Here is a 27,189-nt window from a genome sequence, read left to right as displayed (position 1 = left end):
GAGCTGGGTGTGGTGGGCATGCACGTGTAATCTCATCTACTGAGGAGGCTGAGGCAGGAGAACGGCTTGAACCCGGGAGGCGGAGGTTGCAGTGAGCCAAGATCATGCCATTGCACTCCAGCCTGGGGGACAAAGTGAGACTCTATCTCAAAAATAAAACGAATTAAAATGAGATGAGGTCGCTCTCTTGCCCAGATGGGAGTACAGTGACCCAATCAAGGCTCAGTGCAGTTTTAACCTCCCAGGTTCAAGCGATCCTCCCACCTCAGCCTCCTGAGTAGCTGGGACTACAGCTGCACACCACCCCCCGACCGCGAACTTATTTTTTGTGGAGATGGGGTCTCACTATGTTGCCCAGGCTGGGAATTTGTTCTTGAAGAAGCAGGGTAGATGGTGAGTGTATGCTTGTTCATGGCACAGAGGGGACTGGCTGTGAGACAGGGGTGCTGACTCGCCATCTCCTTCCAGTCCTCCCTTCATTCTCATTGGAGCTCCCACGTGGGACGAGATGGTGTCTTCTGTGCAGCTGGACTTCAACCTGCAGGCTCTTCTGGAGCAGCTCAGCCAGGATGAGTTGAGCCAGTTCAAGTCTCTGATCAGGACCATCACCCTGGGAAATGAGCTACAGAAGATCCCCCAGACAGAGGTAGACAAGGCCGATGGGAAGCAACTGGCAGAAATCCTCACCAGCCATTGCCCCAGCTACTGGATGGAGATGGCCACCATCCAGGTCTTTGAAAAGATGCACCGAGCGGATCTGTCTGAGAGAGTGAAGGATGAACTCAGAGGTGAGCGGAACTCGGTCCACACTGTGCCTTAGGGTAAAGCAGAAGTCCTCTCCAGGATGTCAGAGATTCAGAAATGGCACTGAGGCTTGGAGAGAGCCTGCCTGTACTGAACGCAGATGTCAGATCTTCATAAACTCTGGTGTCTGTCCTGGTCCTTATTATCTACCTTATTATCTTTTTGTTTTGTTTTGTTTTGTTTTGAGACGGAGTCTCGCTGTGTTGCCCAGGCTGGAGTGCAGTGGCACAATCTGGGCTCACTGCGACCTCCGCCCCTGGGTTCAAGCGATTCTGTCTCCTCCTCCCAAGTAGCTGGGATTACAGGCCTGTGGTACCACGCCTGGCTAATTTTTTATTTTTTGTATTTTTAGTTGAGACGGTGTTTCACGATGTTGGCCAGGCTGGTCTCAAACTCCTGACCTCAAGTGATCCACCTGCCTCGGCCTCCCAAAGTGCTGGGATTACAGGCATGAGCCACCGCGCCTGGTCTTTTCTGCCTTTTTTTTTTTAAGATGGGGTTTCACCCTGATGGTCAGACTGGTCTTGAACTCCTGACCTCAGGTGATCCACCCACCTTGGCCTCCCAAAGTGCTGGGATTACAGGCGTGAGCCACCTCGCCCAGCCCTAATTTTTGTATTTTTAGATAGGATTTCCTTAAGGTTGAAGAGTGTTCCATGGTGGAAATGATACCACGTTTCCCTTTTGAGGCTTGGAGTCCCAACAATCTCATAACCCAGGAAGGTGTGAGCCACTGCACCCAGCCATATTTTTCTTCAAAAATTGCCAGTTTTAGGGGCCAGGCACAGTAGCTCACACCTGTAATCCCAGCACTTTGGGAGGCCGAGGTGGGCGGATCATGAGGTCTGGAAATCAAGACCATCCTGGCTAACACGGTGAAGCCCCATCTCTACTAAAAATACAAAAAATTAGCCAGGCATGGTGGTGGGCACCTGTAGTCCCAGCTACTTGGGAGGCTGAGGCAGGAGAATCGCTTGAACCTGGGAGGCGGAGGCTGCAGTGAGCTGAGATCATGTAACTGCACTCCAGCCTGGTGACAGAGCAAGACTCCATCTCAAAAAAAAAAAAATTGCCGTTTTTATTCCAGCTAGAGATCATTTCTTAGCATAATGTTTCCTGCCTTTAACGGACAGGTTAGGGTTTTTAACTCTAGCTGGCCTCCAGAGGTCACGAATTGGAAAACAGCAGTAGGGAACCCAGAGAGCTGTACACTTCCGAGGGGCTGGGCTCTTAAAAAGATGCAGATTTTCTTTCTGGGCCGATAGCGCTCACGCAAACGTAGTGAATGTTCCTAAAACCCGCCAGACTTTCTGTAAGAAGTGTGGCAAGCACCAACCCCACAAAGTGACACAGTACGAGAAGGGCAGTGATTCTCTATGCCCAGGGAAAGCATCGTTACGACGGGCAGCAGAGTGGCTATGGTAGGCAGCGTAAGCCGATTTTCCGAAAAAAGGCTAAAAATACAAAGACTGCGCTAAGGCTCGGCTGCGTGGAGCCTCACTGCAGGTCTAAGAGAATGCTGGCTACTAAAAGATGCAAGCAGCCAGGCATGGTGACTCACGCCTGTAATCCCAGCACTTTGGGAGGCCGAGGCGGGTGGATCACAAGGTCAGGAGTTCAAGACCAGCCTGGCCAAGATGTTGAAACCCCGTCTCTACTAAAAATACAAAAATTAGCTGGGTGCGGTGGCAGGTGCCTGTAATCCCAGCTACTCAGGAGGCTGAGGCAGGAGAATCGCTTGAACCTGGGAGGCGGAGGTTGTGGTGAGCCGAGATTGCGCCATTGCACTCCAGCCTGGGCAACACAGTGAGACTCTGTCTCAAAAAAAAAAAAAAAAAAAAAGACGCAGGCATTTTCAACTGGGAGCAGGTACGAAGAGAAAGGGCCAAGTGATCCAGTTCTGAATGTCATCGTTTCTTTTATTATGAAGACAATAAAATCTTGCGTTTCTGTTAAAAATGTAAATTTCTCCCCCTTTTTCTTTTTCAGAAGCAGCTTTGAGATCATTTAATAAAAACAAGCCTCTATCATTAGGTAAGTTACCTCATTGACAACTATTATTCTTCATGTGAGATTTGGGGACTCAGGGCTGTGTTTTAAGAAAGATACTGTGGCCGAGTGTGGTGGCTCATGCCTATAATCCCAGCACTTTGGGAGGCCGAGGGCGGAGGATCACAAGGTCATGAGTTCAAGACCAGCCTGGCCAACAAAACACCATCTCTACTAAAAATACAAAAACTAGCTGGTCATGGTGGCATGTGCCTGTAATCCCAGCTACTTGGGAGGCTGAAGCAGGAGAACTACTTGACCCGGGAGGCAGAGTTTGCAGTGAGGTAAGATCGTGCCACCAGACTCCAGCCTGGGCAACAGAGCGAGACTACATCTCAAGAAAAAAAAAAACATACAAAATTAGCCAGGCATGGTGGCACATGCCTGTAATCCCAGCTACTGGGGGAGCCCACACAGGAGAATCACTTGAACCTGGGAGGCAGAGGCTGCAGTGAGCTGAGATCGTGCCACTGCACTCCAGCCTGGGCAACAGAGCGAGACTCCATCTCAAAAAAACAAACAAACAAACGAACGAGCAATACTGTGCTGAGTACTAAGAATGTAAAGAATCCCAGAGTCCTCATCCCTGCTCCCAGGGAGGAGCCAGTTGTGCAGGGGGCTAGCGGTAAGACCTGGGAAGCTGAAACACGATAGTATTTGTTGGAAACTGGTACATACATACCCAGTGGGGAAGGATAAGCTTGGCCTTTCCATATGGATAAGCTAGAGACTTTTTCTTTTTTGAGATGGAATCTGGCTCTGTTGCCTAGGCTGGAGTGCAGTGGTGCAATCATGGCTCACTGCAGCCTTGACCTCCCAGGCTCAGGCGATCCTCCTGCCTCAGCCTCCTGAGTAGCTGGAACCACAGGCGCTTGCCACTATACCTGGCTAATTTTTTTTTTTCACTTTTTGTGGAGATAGGGTCTTGCTATATTGCCCAGGCCAGTCTGGAATTTCTGAGCTCAGTCAGCCCTCCCGCCTCAGCCTCCCGTAGTGCTGGGGTCCGGGTGTGAGCCATGACACCTGGCCCTTACCAACTACTTATATCCTGAAGATTTTTTGTTGTTTTTGAGACAGGGTCTTGCTCTGTTGCCCTGGCTTGATTGCAGTGGCATGATCATAGTTCATTACAGCCTCAACCTTCCAGGCTTCAGTGATCCTCTTACCTCAGCCTCCTGAGTAGCTGGGACTACAGTTGTGCACTGCCATACCTGACTAACGTTTGTATTTTTGGTAGAGACAGTTTCACCATGTTGCAGATATGGTGTCAAACTCCTGGTCTCAAGCGATCCTCCCACCTTGACCTCCCAAAGTGCTGGGATTGCAGACATGATCCACCACACCTGGCCATGAAGACCCTTTTGGAGACAGTCTTGCCCTGTTGCCCAGGCTGGAGTGCATTGGTGCAATCTCACTGCAGCCTCCACCTTCTGGGTTCAAGTTTCTCCTGCCTCAGCCTCCCAAGTGACTGGGATTACAGGCGCCTACCACCATGTCCAGCTAATTTTTGTATTTTTAGTAAAGATGGGTTTCACCATGTTGGACAGGCTGGTCTTGAACTCCTGACCTTATGATCTGCTAACCTCAGCCTCCCAAAGTGCTGGGATTACAGGCAGGAGCCACCGTGCCTGGCCCATTTTAATTTTACCTACCTCACCAGAAACTAGGGAGTTAGACTGGTGGTGACTCATGCCTGTAATCCCAGCATTTTGGGAGGCTGAGGTGGGCAAATCACCTGAGGTCAGGAGTTCAAGACCAGCCTGACCAACATGGATGAAACTCCTTCTCTACTAAAAATACAGAATTACCCAGGCATGGTGGCACATGCCTGTAATCCCAGCTACTCAGGAGGCTGAGGCAGGAGAATTGCTTGAAGCCAGGAAGCGGAGGTTGCGTTGAGCCGAGATCGCACCATTGCACCCCAGCTTGGGCAACAAGAGCGAAACTCCCTCTCAAGAAAAGAAAAGAAGAAAAAACTAGGGAATTAAAAAAAGATAAGAAAAGAAAGTAGGGAGTTAATCCTCAGAGCCTTTCCAGTGACCTTATGCGTGAGTCCTGTGTGTGTGTTTTCACACCATGTGTTCTGAACTACTTAGGAGTTTTCTCACCAGAAAGGCACATAAACCTGGGATCATGGTCTAATGTTCTCTCTTTTTCTTTTTCTTTCTTTTTTTTTGAGACAGTCTTGCTCTGTCACCCAGGCTGGAGTTCAGTGGTGTGATCTTGGTTCACTGCAACCTCTGCTTCCCAGGGTCCAGCAATTCTCATGCGCAGCCTCACGAGTAGCTGGGATTACAGGTGCCCGCCACCACGCCAGGCTAATTTTTGTATTTTTAGTAGACACGAGCTTTCTCCATGTTGGCCAGGCTGGTCTCAAACTCCTGATCTCATGATCCACCCGCCTTGGCCTCCCAAAGTGCTGGGATTGCAGGCGTGAGCCACTGCACCCGGCCCGGCCACATACTTCTATTTTTATATCCAGTTCCTTGTCAACAGCCTCTGTCCTAATCTAGTAAATTAGCTAATCTAGGCGTAAGTATTGAGACTCAGTGGTTGCACTCGAGCCAGCGTGGAGTCCCACTGCCAGCACAGCCACAGGCCTGTAGTGTCCGCTCTTTTTTTTTCAGAGACGATACGGAAAGGAGAAGCAAAGCCTGTAGACCCGGACGAAATGCTGATGCGCTTCGAGGCAGAAGCACAAGGTGGGCGTCAGGAGCTCCGACGTCGGAGTCCGCCGGGGGAAGCTGCCCCCTCTTGCTGCCTTCTCCCGTTCCTCTGGAGAACCCCATCTCTCCCCAGTCTCATTTTCTCCACTATTTTTAATTTGCCCACTGTCTGCTGGAGAATGCCAACCTCCCTTCCATAGGAGTAGAGGGAAGAATGAACATTGCAGAAAATTGGAACTCTGTACAAAGTTAGGAACATGTTGCAGAGAGGTTTCTGTTTGTTTTTCTTTTTTTTAGAGACCCACACCACCACACTTGGCTAATTTTTGTATTTTTAGTAGAGATGGAGTTTCTCCATGTTGGCCAGGCTGGTTGAACTCCTGAGCTCAAGTGATCTGCCCACTTCGGCCTCCGAAAGTGCTGGGATTACAGGCGTGAGCCACCGCACCCGGCCGGTAGACGTGTTTATAGCTGATTTGCTCTGTCTGTTGCCCTCTGGGTCCTGGCAGCTGACTCCTTTTCCCTGTTTGGGACTTTTGGGACTCCACAGGAAATTCACCTGTTTTTGTGTCAAGCTCACATGAGTTTGTACTTTGTAGCATTTGCAGAAACAGAGGAAGATGTCAGCAGCCTGAGAGAAGCTAAAGCCTTGAAAAAAGAAATGCCAGGTCTGTATCCTGTCTTTCTGGGGTGAGCAGCTTGGGGTTAGGTTTCTCTTCATAAACTTCAAGTCCTCTTTTTTTTTTTTTTTTTTTTTTTTTTTGAGACGGAGTTTCGCTCTTGTTACCCAGGCTGGAGTGCAATGGCACGATCTCGGCTCACCGCAACCTCCGCCTCCTGGGTTCAGGCAATTCTCCTGCCTCAGCCTCCCGAGTAGCTGGGATTACAGGCACGCACCACCATGCCCGGCTAATTTTTGGTATTTTTAGTAGAGACAGCGTTTCCCCATGTTGACCAGGATGGTCTCGATCTCTTGACCTTGTGATCCACCCGCCTCGGCCTCCCAAAGTACTGGGATTACAGGCGTGAGCCACCACGCCCAGCCCAAGTCCTCTTTTTTTTTTTTATTTAAGATGGAGTCTCACTCTGTCACCCAGGCTGGAGTGCAGTGGCGTGATCTCAGCTCACTGCAACCTCCGCCTCCTGGGTTAAAGGAATTCTCTGCCTCAGCCTCCCAAGAAGCTGGGATTACAGGCGCACTCCACCATGCCCAGCTAATTTTTGTATTTTTAGTAGAGATGGAGTTTTGCCATGTTGGCCAGGCTGGTCTTGAACTCCTGACCCGTGATCTGCCCGCCTCGGCCTCCCAAAGAGCTGGGATTACAGGCATGAGCCACCGCGCCCGGCCTCAAGTCCTATTTTTACTCTCCTGTGTAACAGAAAGCATGTTTTGTTTTTTGCCGTGGATAACCAATTGCATCTCATCTATCCCTTCCCCCCACTGAAGGGAAAGAGGATACCCACGGGAGTATGCTGAAGATGAGGTTCCGGCAAATGTGGGAGGCCTGGCCCGGAGACAGCAAAGAGGTCCAAGCTGTGGCTCAGAGATACACGACGCTGATCCCGTTCAGCAACCCCAGGACGCTTCCCGGGCCCTTCCCACACACGGTGGTGCTGCACGGCGCTGCCGGCCTTGGGAAAACCACGCTGGCCAAGAAATTAATGTTGGACTGGACAGAAGACAACCTCAGCCACAAATTCAGATACGCTTTCTACCTGAGCTGCAAGGAGCTCAGACGCCTGGGCCCGTGCAGTTTTGCAGAGCTGGTCTTCAGGGACTGGCCGGAATTGCAGGATGACATTCCAAACATCCTAGCGGAAGCACAGAGAACCCTGTTTGTGGTCGACGGCCTTGATGAGCTGGGAGCCCCACCCGGGGCTCTGATCCACGACATCTGCGGGGACTGGAAGAAGCCGAAGCCGGTGCCTGTCCTCCTGGGGAGTTTGCTGAAGAGGAAGATGTTACCCAAGGCCGCCCTGCTGGTTACCACGCGGTCCTGGGCCCTGAGGGACCTCCGGCCCCTGATGGAGCAGCCCATCTACATAAGGGTGGAGGGCTTCCTGGAGGAGGACCGGAGAGCCTATTTCCTGAGACACTTTGGAGAGGAAGACCAAGCCATGCGTGCCTTTGAGCTGATGAGAAGCAACGCGGCCCTGTTCCAGCTGGGCTCGGCGCCCGCGGTGTGCTGGATGGTGTGCACGAGTCTGAAGCTGCAGATGGAGAACGGGGAGGACCCGGCCCCCACCTGCCACACCCGCACGGAGCTGTTCCTGCACTTCCTCTGCAGCCGCTTCCCGAAGGGTGCACAGCTCGGGGGCACGCTGCGGGCGCTGAGCCTCCTGGCCGCGCAGGGCCTGTGGGCGCGGATGTCCGTGTTCCACGCAGAGGACCTGGAGAGCTTCGGGGTGCAGGAGTCCGACCTCCGCCCGTTCCTGGACAGAGGCATCCTCCGCCAGGATAGAGACTCTGAAGACTGCTACTCCTTCCTCCACCTCAGCGTCCAGCAGTTCTTCACTGCGCTGTTCTACGCCCTGGAGAAGGAGGAGGAGGACGGGGACGGCCACGCCTGGGACATTAAGGACGTGCAAAAGCTGCTTTCTGGAGAAGAACGACTCCAGAACCCCGACCTGATCCAAGCAGGACACTTCTTATTCGGCCTTGCCAACGAGAAGAGAGCCAAGGAGTTGGAGACCACTTTTGGCTGCGTGATGTCAAGGGAGATCAAACAGGAATTGCTGCGGTGCGACATCATTTGTGACGAGGACAGATACTCAACCTTGACGGACCTGAAGGAGGTCTTACACTGTCTGTATGAGTCTCAGGAGGAGGAGCTGGCGAAGGGGGTGATGGCCCCGTTGAAAGAAATATCCCTGCACTTAAGTGCCGCAGACATTGTGCCCTCTTCGTTCTGCCTCAAGCATTGTCGAAACTTGGAGAAACTGTCACTGCAGGTGATAAAGGCAAAGCTCCCGGAGAACGTCACTGCCTCTGAATCAGATGCTGAGGTTGAGAGGTACGAACCATTTCACTCTACTGGTCCTTCCGTCTTCAGCCTCATCCCAGGGTCCCTTAGGAAGAGGCCAAAGCTTCCTGTGACTGTGGCTTAGAGTCAGGAATTCCCTCTTGGACTTCCTTTTTTGTTGTTGTTTTGAGATGGATTCTTGCTCTGTTGCGCAGGCTGGAGTTGGAGTGCAGTGGTGCAATCTCAGCTCACTGCAACCTCCACCTCCCAAGTTCAAGCAATCCTCCTACCTCAGCCTACTGAGTAGCTAGGATTGCAGGCATGCACCACCGTGCCTGGCTGATTTTTATATTTTTAGAAGAGATGGGGTCTCACCATGTTGCCCAAGTCGCTCTCGAACTCTGGACCTCAAATAATCCACCTGCTTCGGCCTCTCAGAGTGCTGTGATTATAGGTGCAAGCCATCGCACCCGGCCTTTTTTTTTTTACGTTTAAGGCTGACTTAAACTCTTGGGCTCAAGCAATCCTTCTGCCTTAGCCTCCAGAGTAGCTGGGACTAGAGGTGTGCACTGCCATGCCAGATGCCAATATACATTTTTTTTTCTTTTTGAGACAGAGTCTTGCTCTGTCATCCAGGCTGGAGTGCCGTGACAGTCTTGGTTCACTGCAACTTCACCTCCCAGGTTCAAGCGATTCTTCTACCTCAGCCTCCCCAGTAGCTGGGACTAGAGGTGTGCGCCACCATGCTTAGCTAACTATATTTTCAGTAGAGACAGAGTTTAACTATGTTGGCCAGGCTGGTCTCGAACTCCTGGCCTCAAATGATCTACCCCCTTGGCCTCCCCCAGTGCTGGAATTATAGGAGTGAGGCAGCACACCCGGCCTCTTGCTGGACTTTCTTCCTGCTTCACAGTCAAGGTGAAAGGTACAATGTTGTGAATAGGAATAGAAGCTTTGGAGTCAGACCTTGTTTTGAGACCTAACTCCTCTTTAAGTGGGCAATTGTTGATAATGGCTCAACCTGCTTCCCTGGTCCTGTGTGTCAGTTGTGTAAACTTCAGATCTATGATGTGACTGTCCCTTTTTGGCACAACCGCTGGAAGGGCATTAAAGTTTGTACTAGAGGATGATCTCCTAAAACCAGAGGTTTTAACTTAGTCTGTTGTTTTTTTTTTTTGTTTTTGTTTTTGTTTTTTTTGAGACGGAGTCTTGCTCTGTTGCCAGGCTGGAGTGCAGTGGCACAATCTCGACTCACCACAACCTCCGCCTCCTGGGTTCAGGCAATTCTCCTGCCTCAGCCTCCTGAGTAGCTGGGACCACAGGCATGTGCCACTATGCCCAGCTAATTTTATATTTTTAGGGAGACAGGGTTTCACTATGTTGTCCAGGATGGTCTTGTTCTCTTGACATCGTGATCCACCCACCTCAGCCTCCCAGAGTGCTGGGATTACAGGAGTGAGCCACCATGCCCAGCTAACCTAGTCTTAAAACAGCAAGGGGCTCTAGAGCTAACAAAATTTAAGTTTCGACTTCTTTTGGGCTTGTGGGTATGGGAGCAGAGTCTTGTTCTGTCATCCAGGCTGGAGTGCAGTGGCACAATCTCGACTCACTGCAACCTCCGCCTCTGGGTTCAAGCAATTCTGCTGCCTCACCCTCCGAGTAGCTGGGACTACAGGCACACACCACCAAGCCCAGCTAATTTTTTTTTTCTTTTTCTTTTTGAGACAGAGTTTCACTTTTTTGCCTAGGTTGGAGTGAAGTGGCACGATCTCAGCTCACTGCAACCTACCCCTCCACCCCCCACCTCCCCTGCAGTTCAATGATTGTCCTGCCTCAGCCTCCCTAGTACCAGAGATTGCAGGCACCCACCATCATGCCCAGCTAATTTTCATATTTTTAGTAGAGACAGGATTTTGCCATGTTGGCCAGGCTGGTCTCCAACTCCTGACCTCAGGTGATCTACCTGCCTCAGCCTCCCAAAGTGCTGGGATTACCGGTGTGAGACACCACGCCCACACTGTATTCTCAACCTTTTATCAATGATATGTTTAGCATTTTACTTATTTTTACCCTCTGTTGGATTTTTGTGTAAGAAGTATAAGTTCGGCCAGGCACAGTGGCTCACACCCATAATCCCAGCACTTTGGGAGGCCGAGACAATGGACAGATCACCTGAGGTCAGGAGTTCAAGACCAGCCTGACCGACAGGGAGAAACCCCACCTCTATTAAAAATAGAAAATTAGCCAAGGCCAGACATGGTGGCTCACGCCTGTAATCCCAGCACTTTGGGAGGCCGAGGCAGCAGATCACAAGGACAAGAGATCGAGACCATCCTGGTCAACATGGTAAAACCCCGTCTCTACTAAAAATACAAAAATTAACTAGGCGTGGTGGTGGGCACCTGTAGTCCCAGCTACTCAGGAAGATGAGGCAGGAGAATTGCTTGAACCCAGGGGCAGAGGCTGCGGTGAATGGAGATCACACCACTGCACTCCAGCCTGGTGACAAAGCAAGACTCCGTCTAATAAAAAAAATAATAATAGTAATTAGCCGGCATGGTGTTACGTGCCTATAATCCCAGCTACTTGGGAGGCTGAGGCAGGAGAATCACTTGAACTGGGAGATGGAGGTTGCGGTGAGCCAAGATCGCACCATTGCACTTCAGCCTGGGCAACAAGAGTGAAACTCCGTTTCAAAAAAAAAAAAGAGGCCGGGCGCGGTGGCTCATGCCTATAATCCCAGCACTTTGGGAGGCCAAGGCAGGTGGATCACGAAGTCAAGAGATCGAGACCATCCTGGTCAACAAGGTGAAACCCTGTCTCTACTAAAAATACAAAAATTAGCTGGGCATGGTGGCGCGGGCCTGTAATCCCAGCTACTCGGGAGGCTGAGGCAGGAGAATTGCCTGAACCCAGGAGGCGGAGGTTGCGGTGAGCCGAGATCGCGCCATTGCGCTTCAGCCTGGGTAACGAGCGAAACTCCATCTCAAAAAAAAAAGAAAAAAAAAACAGTAAAACTTCTTTCTCCTGTGATGTGTCTTGGGTGTTGAGTTGTCTGATAGTGGTGCTAAATGATTAAATGGTCCAGCTTCCAATTCTACTCATGTATTAGGGGTGTATGCCCAGAGAAACCCTAAATGCTTTAGCCATGATGGATCACGTTGGGTGTAACCCCCTTCTTTTCCCTGTAGATCCCAGGATGATCAACACATGCTTCCTTTCTGGACGGATCTTTGTTCCATATTTGGCTCAAACAAGGGTCTCATCATTCTAGAAATCAATAATAGCTTTCTTAGTGCCTCACTGTTAAGGATCCTGTGTGAACGAATAGCTTCTGACACCTGTCATCTCCAGAGAGTGGTGTAAGTAGAAACCAGTTCATGAACTAAAATCCTTAGGATGTGAAAGTTTTACATTTTTAATATTTTTGGAGCAATATTCAACTTCCTGTCCTAGACTCTAAGTGCTCAAGACACAAGGAATTCAGAGTGTCCTGCCACCCTTAAATTTATCTTGTGGGATAATCATATAAAGTAACTTTAGGGGCAGGGCACAGTGGCTCACGCCTGTAATCTCAGCACTTTGGGAGGCTGAGGCGGATGGATAACTTGACATCAGGAGTTCAAGACCAGCCTGGCCAACATGGTGAAACCCCATCTCTACTAAAAATATTTTTTAAAAATTAGCCAGCTGTGGTGGCAGGTGCCTGTAATCCCAGCTACTTGGGAGGTTGAGGGTTGAGGCAGGAGAATTGCTTGAACCCGGGAGGCAGAGGTTGCAGTGAGCTGAGATCATGCCACTGCACTCCAGCCTGAGCAAACAGACTCCATCTCAAAAAATAAAAAAAAAAAGTTAAAAGGGGCCGGGGGCAGTGGCTCACGCCTGTGATTCCAGCACTTTGGGAAGTCGAGGCCAGGAGAATCACTTGAGGTCAGGAGTTCAAGACTAGCCTGGCCAAGATGGCAAAACCCCATCTCTACTAAAAATATAAAAGTTAGCTGGGTAAGGTGGCAGGCACCTGTAATCCCAGGAACTTTTGAGGCTGAGGCAGGAGAATCACTTGAATCAGGGAGATGAAGGTTGCAGTGAGCCGAGATCATGCCACTGTACTCCAGCCTGGATGACAGTGAGACTCTATCTCAAAAAAGAAAAAAAAAATCTGTAAAGATGGACAAAAATTTAAACATGGAATAAAAGCTTCTGAAGTTTGAATGCATTGAGCCCCTCATTGCTATTTAAGTACAATAGAGATACAGACACTCAACATTTCACTTTTTTTTTTTTTTTTTCCTAGGATCAAAAACATTTCCCCAGCTGACGCTTATCGGAAGCTCTGCCTAGCTCTTCAAGGTCACAAGACTGTAACACATCTAAGACTTCGAGGCAGTGCCCAGAAGGATACGCTTCCTGTACTGTGTGAGGTCCTGAGACATCCAAAATGTAACCTGCAGTATCTCGGGTACACCTCTTCATCACTAAAATCCTTCATCATACCGACAGCTACCATAGCTTATATGGCAATTTTGTGTAAATTAGGAAAAGTTGGTGACTGACTAGAAACAGTATTAAGGACAGATGGCCCAGGATACAGCAGGGGCTGAACTTGAGTTTCCACTTGCCTTGAGCAGTGAACAACCTGGACAACCATACGTGAGGACCCTGAGTCCAGAGAAACTCCCAGAATCATCTTTACGTTTTTTGTTGTGTTTTTTTTTTGAGATGGAGTCCTGCTCTGTTGTTCAGGCTGGAATGCAGTGGCGTGATCTCAGCTCACTGAAACCTCTGCCTCCCATGTTCAAGCAATTCTCCTGCCTCAGCCTCCCAAGTAGCTGAGATTACAGGTGCCTGCCACAACACCCAGCTAACTTCTGTGCTTTTTTTTTTTTCTTTTCAAGATTTACAGGTGCCTGCCACAACACCCAGCTAACTTCTGTGCTTTTTTTTTCTTGCAAGACTTCTTGCAAGAGGCAGAGTCTTGCTCTGTCACCAGGCTGGAATGTGGTGGTGCAAACTTGGCTCGCTGCAACCTCTGCCTCCTGGGTTCAAGCGATTCTCCTGTCGCAGCCTTCTGAGTAGCTGGGACTACAGATATGCGCCAACATGCCCAGCTAATTTTTGTATTTTTAGTAGAGATGGAGTTTCACCATGTTGGCCAGGCTGATCTCGAACTCCTGACCTCCAGTGACCCACCCGCCTTGGCCTTCCAAAGTGCTGGGATTACCAGGCTGTGAGCCACTGCGCCTGGCCAATTTTTGTATTTTTAGTAGAGACGGTTTGACCACGTTGGCCAGTCTGGTCTCAAACTCCTGACCTCAAGTGATCTGCTCACCTCAGCCTTACAAAGTGCTGGGATTCTAACCGTGGCCACCACACCTGGCTAATTTTTGTATTTTTAGTAGAAATGGGGTTTCATCATGTTAGCCAGGCTGGTCTTAAACTCCTGGCCTCATGATCCACCTGCCTTGGCCTACCAAAGTGCTGGAATTACAAGCGTGAGTCACCATGCCCAGCCACTAATTTCTTAATGAACAAATTGATATCCAAAATGAGAAGAGAGTCTCCATACAAGTTCAGTGTTGTTATGGGGTTTTTCTCTTTTTTTTTGGAAGCAATTAACACGCTACGTTCCAATTTCCTACTGTTAACAGTTTAAGCTCTAAAAGAAAAAAGCGGGCCAGGCGCAGTGGTTCACGCCTGTAATCCCAACACTTTGGGAGGCTAAGACAAGGAGACCATGAGGTCGAGATCGAGACCAGCCTGGCCAACGTGGTGAAACCCCGTCTCTACTAAAAATACAAAAATTAGCCTGGTGTGGTGGTGGGCACCTGTAGTCCCCGCTACTTGGGAGGCTGAGGTAGGAGAATCGCTCGAACCCAGGAGATGGAGGTTTCAGTGAGCCAAGATCATGCCATTGCACTGGTGACAGAGTGAGAGTCCATCTCAAAGAAAAAATTAAAATTAAAGAAAAAAGCGGTTTTTAGCTGAATTCTAGTGAATTTTAGCTATGTGGCAGGTATTCCACTTGGCAATTCTTGTGGATTATGAACTTTAATGCTTAAAATAGGAGTATGACTCACTTCTAATTTAAAGCCAAAAGAAATGAGGGTAAGTAATTAGACCATGTTTTCATATATAATAAATAAAACCAGGATATACATTTTTTTAAAAACCTGACTCCGGAGACCATAAGGGTTTCTAAACGTTCCAGCGAGGTTCCTTTTGCCCATAGCAGGCTTTATGAATAGAATACGGTGCCGTGTTCTGTGACGTGCTCAGCTGACTGGATTTCTGAGTGTTTCTCAGCCTGTGGGCCCCAGAGCAACAGCAGCTGCATCACCTGGAAACAGCAAAATGCAGATTCTTGGGTCCTATCCCACCTTCTCTGAATCATGGGATAAGGCCTATGAATTTGTTCTAATACATTTTCCGGATGAACACAGAGCACCTTGAAACGTAGGTTAGTGGGGCCGGGCGTGGTGGCTCATTCTTAAATCCCAGTACTTTGGGAGGCTGAGGCTGGCATATCATTTGAAGGCAGGAGTTTGAGACCAGCCTGGCCAACATGGTGAGACCCCGTCTCTACTAAAAATACAAAAATTAGCTGGGCAAGATGGCACGCACCTGTAGTCCCAGATACTTGGAGGCTGAGGCGGGAGAATTGCTTGACACCGGGAGGTAGAGGTTACTGTGAGCTGAGGTTGCATCACTGCACTCCAGCCTGGGCAACAGAGCATGACTCTTTCAGAAAACAATGAAACATAGGTTAGTGGATTCGGCATCAGAGTTTTTGTTACATTGACTGAGGTTCTGTATCTCTAGCTGACTCCTGGGCGATCCTGACGCTGCTGGTCCGGGCACCACGCTTTGACAACCACTGATCCAGCTCATGCAAGTCAGGGTGTAGCATAACGAGTGAGATGGAAACCAAAGACGGGTCCCCGGCGTTGGATTCTCAGGGATGACTTGTTCCCGTTTCTCCCACAGGTTGGTGTCTTGTTCCGCTACCGCGCAGCAGTGGGCGGATCTCTCCTTGACCCTGGAAGTCAACCGGTCCCTGACGTGCGTAAACCTCTCCAACAGTGAGCTCGCGGATGAGGGTGCCAAGTTGCTGTACACAACTTTGAAACACCCAAAGTGCCTCCTGCAGAGGTTGTCGTAAGTCTCTTTTCTCTTCAGAGCAGCTGTGGTTTCCATCTGGGGCCGTAGATGAGAAACAGTCATGGCTGACTTGGCTGTGTGGAACCTCTCGCTGATAGGAACACCTGTTCCCATGTGGAGATCCGGACAGATGGCTTCTCAGTCTTGTTCTTCTCTTTTTTTTTTTTTTTTTTTTCTTGAGACGGAGTTTCGCTCTTGTTACCCAGGCTGGAGTGCAATGGCGCGATCTCGGCTCACCGCAACCTCCGCCTCCTGGGTTCAGGCAATTCTCCTGCCTCAGCCTCCTGAGTAGCTGGGATTACAGGCACGCGCCACCGTGCCCAGCTAATTTTTGTATTTTTAGTAGAGACAGGGTTTCACCATGTTGACCAGGATGGTCTCGATCTCTTGACCTCGTGATCCACCCGCCTCGGCCTCCCAAAGTGCTGGGATTACACGCTTGAGCCACCGCGCCTGGCAGTCTTGTTCTTCTCTTATTCCTGTTCCTTCAGATGATCACCAGGGCACGAGAGAGGGTGGGGAGTTCACAAGAAGGGCTTTGGGATGCTAGCATTTGGAGACAGCCGAGAAGGCTGAGATTGGAAGTGTTCTCACCGTGTTGCCGTTTGCGATTCTTTTGTTCTAACACAGGTTGGAAAACTGTCACCTTACAGAAGCCGATTGCAAGGACCTGGCTGCCGTTTTGGTTGTCAGCCGGGAGCTGATGCACCTGTGCTTGGCCGAGAACCCCCTCAGGGATACGGGGGTGAAGTTTCTGTGTGAGGGCTTGAGTTACCCCGAGTGTAAACTACAGACATTGGTGTAAGTCCCTAAGTCCCTGCTGCCTGCCTGTGTGCGTGGGTGTTTATGCATACCCCCCCACACACACTGGGTTCCAGTAGGGTGTTCATAAGAATACTTAATTTCTCTCAATGCCCCAAGCATGATGCTAATGGCTATAACTGGTGAGACCTGGGGAGATGATGATACGAAAAATGTGTAAGAATTAGTAGCAGTACAAAAAAAAAGAAAAAAACAGTAGTAATATTCTGTAGGGATTTGGAGGATGTAGCTGGTTTTCAGGGTTTTTTTTTTTTCTCTTTTTGTATGTATATATTTTAGACATGGGGTCTCGCCATGTTGCCTAGGCTGGTCTCGAACTCCTGAGCTCAAGCGATCTGCCCATCTTGGCCTCCCAAAATGCTAGGATTACAGGCAAGAGCCATCACGCCCCACGCTGTTTTTTTTTTTTAGACGGAGTCTCGCTCTTGTTACCCAGGCTGGAGTGCAATGGTGCGATCTCGGCTCACCGCAACCTCCGCCTCCTGGGTTCAGGCAATTCTCCCGCCTCAGCCTCCCGAGTAGCTGGGATTACAGATGTGTGCCATCATGCCTGGCTAATTTTGTATATTTAGTAGAGATGGGGTTTCTCCATGTTGGTCAGGCTGGTCTCAAACTCCTGACCTCAAGGGATCCACCCACCCCGGCCTCCCAAAGTGCTGGGATTAGAGGCGTGAGTCACTGTGCCCTGCTGAGAATCCTTTTTACTTCTCTGGCTTCTGTTGCCACCTGCACTCCTTGGCTTGTGGCCCTTCCTTTTTCAACAGCATAGCATGTTCCAACATTGCTCTGGCTCCCTTGGCATGTCACCTCCTGCTGGCTTCGACTCTCGGCTCCCTCTTATCAGGATCCCTGTGATTGCATTGGAGCTACTCAAATAAACCAGGACAATCTCCCCATCTTAAGATTCTCAGTCATGGCCGGGTGCGGTGGCTCACGCCTATAATCCCAGCACTTTGGGAGGCTGAGGCGGGTGGATCACGAGGCCAAGAGATCGAGACCATCCTGGTCAACAAGGTGAAACCCCGTCTCTACTAAAAAATACAAAAATTAGCTGGGCATGGTGGCGCGTGCCTGTAATCCCAGCTACTCAGGAGGCTGAGGCAGGAGAATTGCCTGAACCCAGGAGGCGGAGGTTGTGGTGAGCCGAGATCGCGCCATTGCACTCCAGCCTGGGTAACAAGAGCGAAACTCCGTCTCAAAAAAAAAAAAAAAAAAAAAGATTCTCAGTCACATCTCAGCCAGGTGTGGTGGCTCACACCTGCAATCCCAGCACTTGGGGAAGCTGAGGCAGGTAGATCACCTGAGGTCGGGAGTTTGAGACCACCCTGAACAACATGGAGAAAACCCATCTCTACTAAAAATACAAAAAAATGGTGAAACTCCGCCTATACTAAAAATACAAAAATAGCCGGGCGCGGTGGCGCATGCCTGTAATCGCAGCCACTTGGGAGGCTGGGGCAGGAGAATCGCTTGAACCTGGGAGGTGGAGGTTGCAGTGAGCCGAGATTGTGCCATCACACTCCAGCCTGGGCAAAAAGAGCAAAACTCCATCTCGGGGGAAAAAAAAAAAAAAAGATTCTCAGTCACATCTAGGAGGTCCCTGTTGCTGGCAGGTGCCAGGAGTTAGGACTTAGACATCTTGGGGGAGGCCATTCTTCTGTCCACCACACCACCCCATGATTCCATTTCCATGTCCCATTGTCTCTAAGTGTGTCTGAAACCCATGGCTCGGAGTTGAAGGTGCATCACACCAGCGAGAACTAACAGGTTTGGGTTTTTTCCTTCGTGTGGTTGGTATCTAGGCTGTGGAACTGTGACATAACTAGCAAAGGCTGCTGTCACCTCGCAAAGCTTCTCCATGAAAAATCAAGCCTAATGAACTTGGATCTGGGGCGGAATGACATAGGAGTTCCCGGCGTGCAGGGCCTCTGTGAGGCTTTGAAGAAACCACTGTGTAACTTGAAACGTCTGTGGTGAGTTAACTTATAAGTTCAACTTACTACTTTTATACCTTCCTGAATCTGTGTCTAATGTAAGACGATCAGTGAAGCGGACTTCCGGGTGAGGTAATTGAGAAGACTTGAATGGTCCGTCGAGCATTCACAAGGATGGTCGAAGGACTAAGTTCTAGTCTGTGTCATGCAAAGACCACCCGTGAAATTTTAAGGATACAATGCCTCAAGCCATTCAGATGAAACCACTGCCAACACCCCACATTCAGAGAGGTTGGAATTGGGCCGGGCGCGGTGGCTCACACCTGTAATCCCAGCACTTTGAGAGGCCGAAGCAGGTGGATCACTTGAGGTCAGGAGTTCGAGATTAGCCGGGCAAACATGGTGAAACCCCATCTCTACTAAAAATACAAAATTTAGCCTGGCGTGGTAATCCCAGCTGCTCAGGAGGCTGAGGCAGGAGAATTACTTAAACCCAGGAGTTGGAGGTTGCAGTGAGCTGAGATCACATCATTGCATTCCAGCCTGGGTGACAAGAGCGAGACTCTCCCTCAGAAAAAAAGAGGTAGGAATTGGACATCATGCCAGAAAATGCTGGCTATATCTGCTGGTGAATGGTCTCAACCCGGCTGTTGTACAAATCCCATCTGAGTTAGGTACAATCAAATGCCCTTGAACCTGAAATCCTCCCTGGAAGGGAATCTTAATTTGACTGCAGTTGGGTGAAGTGGCTCATGCCTGTAATCCCAGCATTTTGGGAGTCCAAGGCGGGCAGATTGCTTGAGGCCAACAATTTATTTATTTATTTATTTATTTATTTATTTATTTATTTATTTATTTTATTTATTTATTTTTTTGAGACGGAGTTTCGCCCTTGTTACCCAGGCTGGAGTGCAATGGTGCGATCTCGGCTCACCGCAACCACCGCCTCCTGGGTTCAGGCAATTCTCCTGCCTCAGCCTCCTGAGTAGCTGGAATTACAGGCACGCACCACCATGCCCAGCTAATTTTTTGTATTTTTAGTGGAGATGGGGTTTCACCATGTTGACCAGGATGGTCTCGATCTCTTGACCTCCTGATCCACCCACCTCAGCCTCCCAAAGTGCTGGGATTACAGGCATGAGCCACCGCGCCTGGCAAGGCCAACAATTTAAAAACAGCCTGGCCAGTACAATACAAACCCTGTCTCTACTAAAAGTACAAAAATTAGCTGGGCATGGCTGTGTACGTCTGCGCTCTCAGCTACGCAGGAGGCTGAGGTGGGAGAATCACTTGAGCCTGGGAGGAAGAAGTTACAGTGAACTGAGATCACATCACTTCACTCCAGCCTGGATGACAGAGTGAGATCCTGTCTCAAAAAAAAAAAAAAAAGGCACCTTTTTAGTCACTCACTGACATGGGCAGAGGGGCAAAAAGTTTGAGTTGCAGGATGACCCATGAGGTCGAGGCTGCAGTGAGCCAAGATGGTGCTACCACACTCCAGCCTCGGCAACAGAGTGAGACCTTGTCTCAAAAGGGAAAAAAAGTGGCTGGGCACGGTGGCTAACACTTGTAATCTCAGCACTTCGGGAGGCTGAGGCAGGCGGATCACCTGAGATCAGGAGTTCGAGACCAGCCTGGCCAACATGGTGAAACCACGTCTCTATTAAAAACACAAAAATTAACCACGCGTGGTGGCACATAGCCATAATCTCGTCTATTTGGGAGACTGAGGCACGAGAATTGCTTGAATCTGGGAGGCAGAGGTTGAAGTGACCCAAGATCACGCCATAGCACTCAAGCCTCGATGACAGAGCAAGACTCCTTCTCGAAAGAGAGTAACTTATAAGATGGAAGTTACTTAATATTTAATCTCTCTGCTCAAAACCCTCAGCACTTCCCTGTGTCAGTCCAAGTAAAATTCTGTATTTACAGTGGCCTCAGGGTCACCTCTTACCTGTGTCCTCATCTCTGCAGTCCTCCCCGGCTCACTCTCATGCTGGCTGCCTGGATGTTCTGTTTTACGTGTCAATCACATGCCACCCCAGGGCCTTTGCACAAGCTATTTCTCTGCCTAGAGAACCCCCAAACTCTATGACTCAGTCTTTTTACCCTGTCACCTCCAACCATTGTAGCTGGAACACCCAGTTACTCCCTGTACGCCTTGCCCTTAACCCCTCGGACACTCCATCTTTTCCTGTTAGATGAGTCTTGAGGGCAGAGTTTTTTTGTTTTTGTTTTTGTATTAGGTTTTTTTATTAATTTTTTGAAAATTTTTTAGCCAAGAGACTGTCATTCAATGTTGTAGTGTTTTTTGAGACAGTTTCGCTCTGGTTGCTCAGTCTGGAGTGCAATGATACTATCACTGCTCACTGCAAACTCCACCTCCCGGGTTCAAGCGATTCTCCTGCTTCAGCCTCCCAAATGGCTGGGACTACAGGCACGCACCACCACACCTGGCTGATTTTGTATTTTCAGTAGAGACAGGGTTTCTCCATGTTGCCCATGCTGGCCTCAAACCCCTGACCTCAGGTGATCCACCTACCTCGGCCTCCCAAAGTGTTGAGACGCAGGCCTGAGCCACCGCGCCCGGCTGAGACTTCTGTTGCTCATGCAGATCCCCAACACCCAAGGGTGCACTTGGCTCACAGGAGGGTGCTGGTCAGGAACCCAGGAGGTGGAGGTTGCAGTGAGCTGAGATCACATCATTGCACTCCAGCCTGGGTGACAAGAGCGAGACTCTCCCTCAGAAAAAAAGAGGTAGGAATTGGACATCATGCCAGAAAATGCTGGCTATATCTGCCGGTGAATGGTCTCAACCCGGCTGTTGTACAAATCCCATGTGAGTTAGGTACAATCAAATGCCCTTGAACCTGAAATCCTCCCTGGAAGGGAATCTTAATTTGATTGTAGTTGGGTGAAATGACTCATGCCTGTAATCCCAGCATTTTGGGAGTCCAAGGCGGGCAGATTGCTTGAGGCCAACAATTTAAAAACAGCCTGGCCAGTAGAATACAAACCCTGTCTCTACTAAAAGTACAAAAATAAGCTGGGCTAATTTTGTCGAACATGTCGACTTCTGTCTTTCACCAGGTTGTGGGGATGTTCCATCCCTCCGGCCAGTTGTGAGAACCTCTGCTGTGTCCTCAGCTGCAACCAGACCCTCATCACTCTGGACCTGGGCCAGAATTCCTTGGGGTATAGTGGAGTAAAGTTGCTGTTTGAAACCTTGACACGTCCACGTGGCACCCTCCAGACGCTCAGGTACGACCCATGTACTCCCCCTCAGGTTTTCTCCGGGGTGGTAGGTTCAGGGGAAGCATAGTCACAGGGATCTGCTGTAGGAGACTGATCCAGCTCTCAGCCGGTGGTGTCTGTCCACCCGACGAGTCTCCCATAGATTCCTTCTGCTTTGTCGGGTAAGATGGATCAAAGAATGAAACTCATACTCAGTCTGCAACCAAGAAGCTAGATGTATGGCTTTAGTGAGGGGGAGTACCGTCGTCAGCCATTGTCTCCTGAGAGAAACCAAATCACAGATCTCAGTTCGTGCTTGTGGAAAGAGATCTGTCAGTGACAGCCTTGGACGTGTGTTCTCTGGATTGAGTCTGCTGTCTAATGACAGGCGTCTGGGATATAGATGCTGTCACAAATTACCTGCTGTCCTTTTTTCTTTTGTTTTGTTTTGTTTTGAGGTGCAGTTTTGTTCTTGTCGCCCAGGCTGGAGTTCAATGGCTTGGTCTCAGCTCACTGCAACCTCCGCCTCCCGGGTTCAAGCGATTCTCCTGCCTCAGCCTCTTGAGTAGCTGGGATTACAGGCGGCTGCCACCACGCCTGGCTGATTTCTGTATTTTTAGTAGAGACAGGGTTTTAACATGTTGGCTAGGCTGGTCTCAAACTCCTGACCTCAGGTGATCTACCTGCTTCAGCCTCCCAAAGTGCTGGGATTACAGGTGTGAGCCACCATGACCAGCATTTTTTTTTTTTTTTTTTTTTTTTTTTTTTTGAGGCAAGAACTCACTATGTCCCCTCAGGCTGGAGTCCAGCAGCACAATGACAGCTAGCTGCAGGCTCACCCCACCTCCTGGGCTCAAGCAGTCCTCCTGCCTCAGTCCCTTAGTAGCTACGTTTATCCTGAGCCATTGCACCCAGCCATGGCTGCTGTCTGTCTGCTCATGAGAGCCAGTTGTCACTGGGTTGTGTTTTTTTTGTTTGGTTTTTTTTGGTGAGGTGGGGAGGCTTGAGGAGGAGTCTTGCTCTGTTGCCCAGGCTGGCGTGCAGTGGTGTGATACCTCATCTAACTGCAACCCCTGCCTCCCAGGTTCTCGTGCCTCAGCCTCCCAAGTAGGTGGAATTACAGGCATACACCATCAAATCCAGCTAATTTTTGTATTTTTAGTAGTGACGGGGTTTTGCCATGTTGGCCAGCCTGGTCTTCAACTGCTGACCTCAGGTGATCCACCTGCCTTGGCCTCCCAAAGTGCTGGGATTACAGGCATGAGCCACCGCACCCAGCCTGGGTTGCATTTCGATACCATGGCATCAGAGAACCAAGAGCCATTTCCTAGGAGTGTGGGAACTTTTAGAAATCCTCAAAAGCAACATAGGCTACTGCTGGCCTAAAATAATCTTTATGTAGAAGAAACATAGATCGATTGTTTACTTAACATGAATCTCAGCCTAAGATACTTTGTAAGTCAAAAGACATATGGACACTAAGGATTTTATTAAACTTTAAGATTTTCTATTTTTATTTTTTACTTATTTATTTTTTGGAGATGAATTCTTGCTCTGTCACCAGGCTGGAGGGCAGTGGCACAATGTCAGCTCACTGCAACCTCCGCCTCCCGGTTCCAGTGATTCTTCCACCTCAGCCTCCCAAGTCGCTGGGACTACAAGCATGCACCACCGTGGCTGGCTAATGTTTTGTATTTTTAATAGAGACGGGGTTTCACCATGTTGGCCAGAATGGTCTTGATCTCTTGACCTCATAATCCACCTGCCTCGGCCTGCCAAAGTGCTGGGATTACAGGCGTGAGCCACCACAGCAGCTATTTTTATTTATTTTTGAGAAAGAGTTTCACTCTTGCTGCCCAGGCTGGAGTGCAATGGCAAGATCTCAGGCACCTGCCACCACGCCCAGCTAATTTTTTGTATTTTTAGTAGAGACAGATTTCACCATGTTGGCCAGGCTGGTCTCGAACTCCTGACCTCGTGATCTGCCAGCCTCAGCCTCCCAAAGTGCTGGGGTTACAGGTGTGAACCACCGCACCCAGCCATACCCTCACATTATTTTAGCTGCAGACAGGGTACCTACTCAAGCCAGTATGTGGTTGGATAGGTGTACTGAGAATCTCAAACAACAAAACTGATACCAAAAGTCAGAAGTGTAATCCTAATAAGTATGACTGCTAATACCTTCTGGTCTCTTAATTTTATACATATTTTGCCTTAATGATTCCTTCTTCCTGTGCTGCCTGCCATTTCCACATACATATGGCTAAATGTGGCTACCACAGAATGAGGCTGCCATCATCACAGGCCGATAAACGGTGGTCGTAGGCTGGTATCTTGTAGCCAAGTTGGGCACAGAGGACAAAAGCTGGTCTGGCTGGCTTGGTTCAAGGTATGCGTCTCCTCTGTGGAGCTGGTACTCCTGCATCTACCGAGTAGAAGTCGCCAAAGTGGGTGATGGAGCAGGTAGGCAGGTATCAGCGCTGTAGCCCAGCCGTACTCAGCAGTTCCATGTCTCTGTGTATGAGAATCAACAACCATCTCAAACTGCACAGTCACAGTGGCTTTACACAATTACAAGGTTAACCTAGGTTATCTTCTTCTCTATTGGATCGACATGGTTGGGAACGAGCAGAAAGAGGAATGAACAAAAGGATTCAAAAGGGAAATGAAAGTCTTTAATTGCATATTTATTTATTTATTTATTTTTGAGACAAGGTTTCATTCTGTTGCTCAGGTCTGGAGTGCAGTGGCCTGATCTTGGCTCACTACAACCTCTGCCTCCCAGGTTGAAGTGATTCTCCTGCCTCAGCCTCCTGAGTAGCTGCGACTATAGGCATGTACCTCCACACCCAGCTAATTTTTATGTTTTTAGTAGAGATGGGCCTCAACCATGTTGGCTAGGCTGGTCTTGAACTTCTGACCTCAAGTGATCCACCCACCTCACTCTCCCAAAGTGCTGGGATTACAGGCGTGACCCACCACACCTGGCCTCAATTTATATTTAAAAATAAAAGATAAGCAAATCAGGCCTGGCGCGGTGGCACATGCCTGTAATCCCAACAATTTGGGAGGCCAAAGTGGGCAGACCACTTGAGCCCAGAAGTTTGAGGCCAGTCTGGGCAACATGGTGACACCCCAACTCTCCTAAAAACACAAAAATTAGCTGAGTGTGGCAGCAAGTGCCCATAGTCCCAGCTACTCGGGAGGCTGAGGGATAGGATGCCTTCAACCCGGGAGGCAGAGGTTGCAGTGAGCTCAGATGATGCCACTGCACTCCAGCCTAGGTGACAGAGATTCCATCTCAAAAAAAAAATCAATATGGAATGCTCCTTTGCCACACAGAATAATCAGGAAAGGTGACCCATGCTCTGTGCCTCTTGGAAATTTGAAACAAATCTCCTTGACACAAAAAGTAACCTTTTCTTCCCCCATTGTATCCAGGTTGAAAGTAGATGACTTTACTGATGAATTCGATAAGCTGCTGAAAGAAATAGAAGGCAGCAACCCGCAACTGACTATCGATACTGAGAATCAAGAGCCCTGGAAAAAAAGGCCTTCTTCTCGCTACTTCATTGTCTGAATCCCCCCCAGAGTCATTCATTCTCAATGAAGCCAAGGATTTCCCAGGTGTTGGTGAACTGCCTGTGACCACCCCCCCCACCCCACCCCCACTCCTCAGGGAAATGAGTTGATTGCTGGGCTAGATGTTTTAGCCATGGTTCTGCCTCTGTTTTATGTAGAACGTGCATGTTTCCTTGACCTTGTTATGTATGAAATATCTGTATCACGGGTATATGGAGAGCAATAAAGGTGAGAGCATTCACAGATGAAGCTGTTACTTAGTAATGGGCTTTGACAAGTTAGAGAAAACATACCTTACTGGGGAGAACTTGGGGGGTGGGGGAGGGACAGTGTTTAGTTGCACTGATTTCTGTTGCCTTGCCAATCTTTGCCTTGGTATTTCCTTTTTTTTTTTTTCCTTGAGATGGAGTCGCACTCTATTGCCCAGGCTGGAGTGCAGTGGTGTGATTTCAACTCACTGCAATCTCTGCCTCCCAAGTTTAAGAAATTCTCCTGACTCAGCCTCCACCTCCCAAGTAGCTGGGATTACAGACACCTAGCTAATTTTTGTATTTTTAGTAGAGACAGGGTTTCATCATGTTGGCCAGTCTGGTCTTGAACTCCTGGCCTCAAGCAATCCACATGCCTCAGCCTCCCTAAGTGCTGGAATTACAGACATGAGCTACCATGCCTGGCCTCCAGAGCGTCTTTATTCTCAGGTTCAGCAGGAGGAAGGGGGAAAGTTGGTAAAAGAGGCACTAAGTTTAAAAAGGACATTGCATGAAGAAACCAAAGTTTCTCATTCTCCACACTACTAACATTTTGAGGCTAGATCACTGCTTGCTGGTAAACATGGTCCTGTACATTTATAGGGTGTTTGGCACCATCCCTAGCCTCCATTGACTAGATACCAGCATCCTCACAGTTATGATGACCAAAAATGTCTCTGGGAATTAGAAAATATTTCCCGAAATGTAAAATTTCCTTAGGTTGAGAACCATTGTAATCTAGCCCCATCTTTAAGAGAAGAAATTGAGGCTGGCTGCAGTGGCTCACGCCTGTAATCCCAGAGGTGGGTGGATCACAAGGTCAGGAGTTCGAGACCAGTGTGGCCAATATGGTGAAACCCCATCTCTACTAAAAATACAAACTATTAGGGGGACATGGTGGCGGATGCCTGTAATCCCAGCTACCTGGGAGGCTGAGGTACAAGAAGGCGGAGGTTGCAGTGAGCAGAGATCATGCCACTGTACTCCAGCCTGGGCAAAAGAACGAGACCTCCCAAAAAAAAAAAAAAAGGAAGAAATTGAGTAATGTATGTACATTCATTTAGGAACTGTATTGACACCCCAGGGTGTCAGTGTAACCTTGCACTCATAATTAACCATCTTTCTCCAACGTGTGTATTTCATCTGGCCACCCTCATGACAGGCAAGTACTGAAAACTGAAACGGGGTGCATGGGTGAATCTGTAGGTGTTCAGATGTGTCTCACACCTCCTTAGCTGTGACCACCAGCCTCTGCCCATCACTGAATTCTGAAAATGTGGCCCCAGGCTCACAGCAGCATTAGCGCTTGCTCTGGATCTCCTCACATTGATGATCAAGAACAAAGTGGGTTCTCTGATAAGGATACAAAAAAAATCATTCCGCAGTCCCATGGCCGCGTTTGTACCCGGGAAGCACAAGGGCTGGGTTAGCCCAGGTGGTGGGTTTGGGAAATGTTCTGGAGCAAAAAAGCAGAACTGGAGATCATGAGAGCCTGACTCCCTCCCACAGCATATAGACATGTCACTCTCTACCTCCAAGCCTCATTTTCAGGCTTCTCAAAGATAAGGCAATCCCATGAGTTAAGGCGCATGTTGCTCAATCCACTTCCACAAGAATAGAAAGAACTCTCTCCTGTTCAAGATCCTCTGGCTCAGCCACAGCTGTGGCAGACAGACCTAGGTGAGGGTCACCCATTTTCACAATCCCTGATCCCAGACCACATCCTGTG

The 27,189-nt window shown here is 49.2% G+C and overlaps 1 protein-coding gene across 3 annotated transcripts; it reads left to right on the top strand.

Moving 5' to 3' along the window:
* The first annotated feature begins 508 nt into the window (after positions 1 to 508).
* Positions 509 to 25,211, top strand: NLRP2 (NLR family pyrin domain containing 2). 3 transcript variants are annotated; one of them, XM_064380823.1, is made up of 13 exons: positions 509 to 646; positions 716 to 788; positions 2,794 to 2,838; positions 5,481 to 5,555; positions 6,119 to 6,187; positions 6,967 to 8,533; positions 11,674 to 11,844; positions 12,777 to 12,941; positions 15,467 to 15,637; positions 16,271 to 16,441; positions 18,265 to 18,435; positions 21,487 to 21,657; positions 25,072 to 25,211. In XM_064380823.1, the coding sequence occupies exons 1-13, from the start codon at positions 509 to 511 to the stop codon at positions 25,208 to 25,210; spliced, it is 3,126 nt and encodes a 1,041-aa protein (XP_064236893.1). In that variant the 3' UTR covers position 25,211. The 3 variants fall into 3 exon arrangements, with proteins under 3 accessions (XP_064236893.1, XP_064236891.1, XP_064236892.1); XM_064380821.1 differs by having other exon boundaries at positions 509 to 788; XM_064380822.1 differs by lacking the exon at positions 6,119 to 6,187 and having other exon boundaries at positions 509 to 788.
* The last annotated feature ends 1,978 nt before the right edge of the window (positions 25,212 to 27,189 follow it).

Source organism: Aotus nancymaae, unplaced genomic scaffold (assembly GCF_030222135.1).
Source record: "Aotus nancymaae isolate 86718 unplaced genomic scaffold, 86718_ANA_hifiasm-v0.15.2.pri h1tg000028l, whole genome shotgun sequence".
Lineage (NCBI taxonomy): Eukaryota > Metazoa > Chordata > Mammalia > Primates > Aotidae > Aotus > Aotus nancymaae.
Note: the sequence above shows the minus strand (reverse complement) of the source record. Positions and strands in the feature narration are given on the sequence as shown.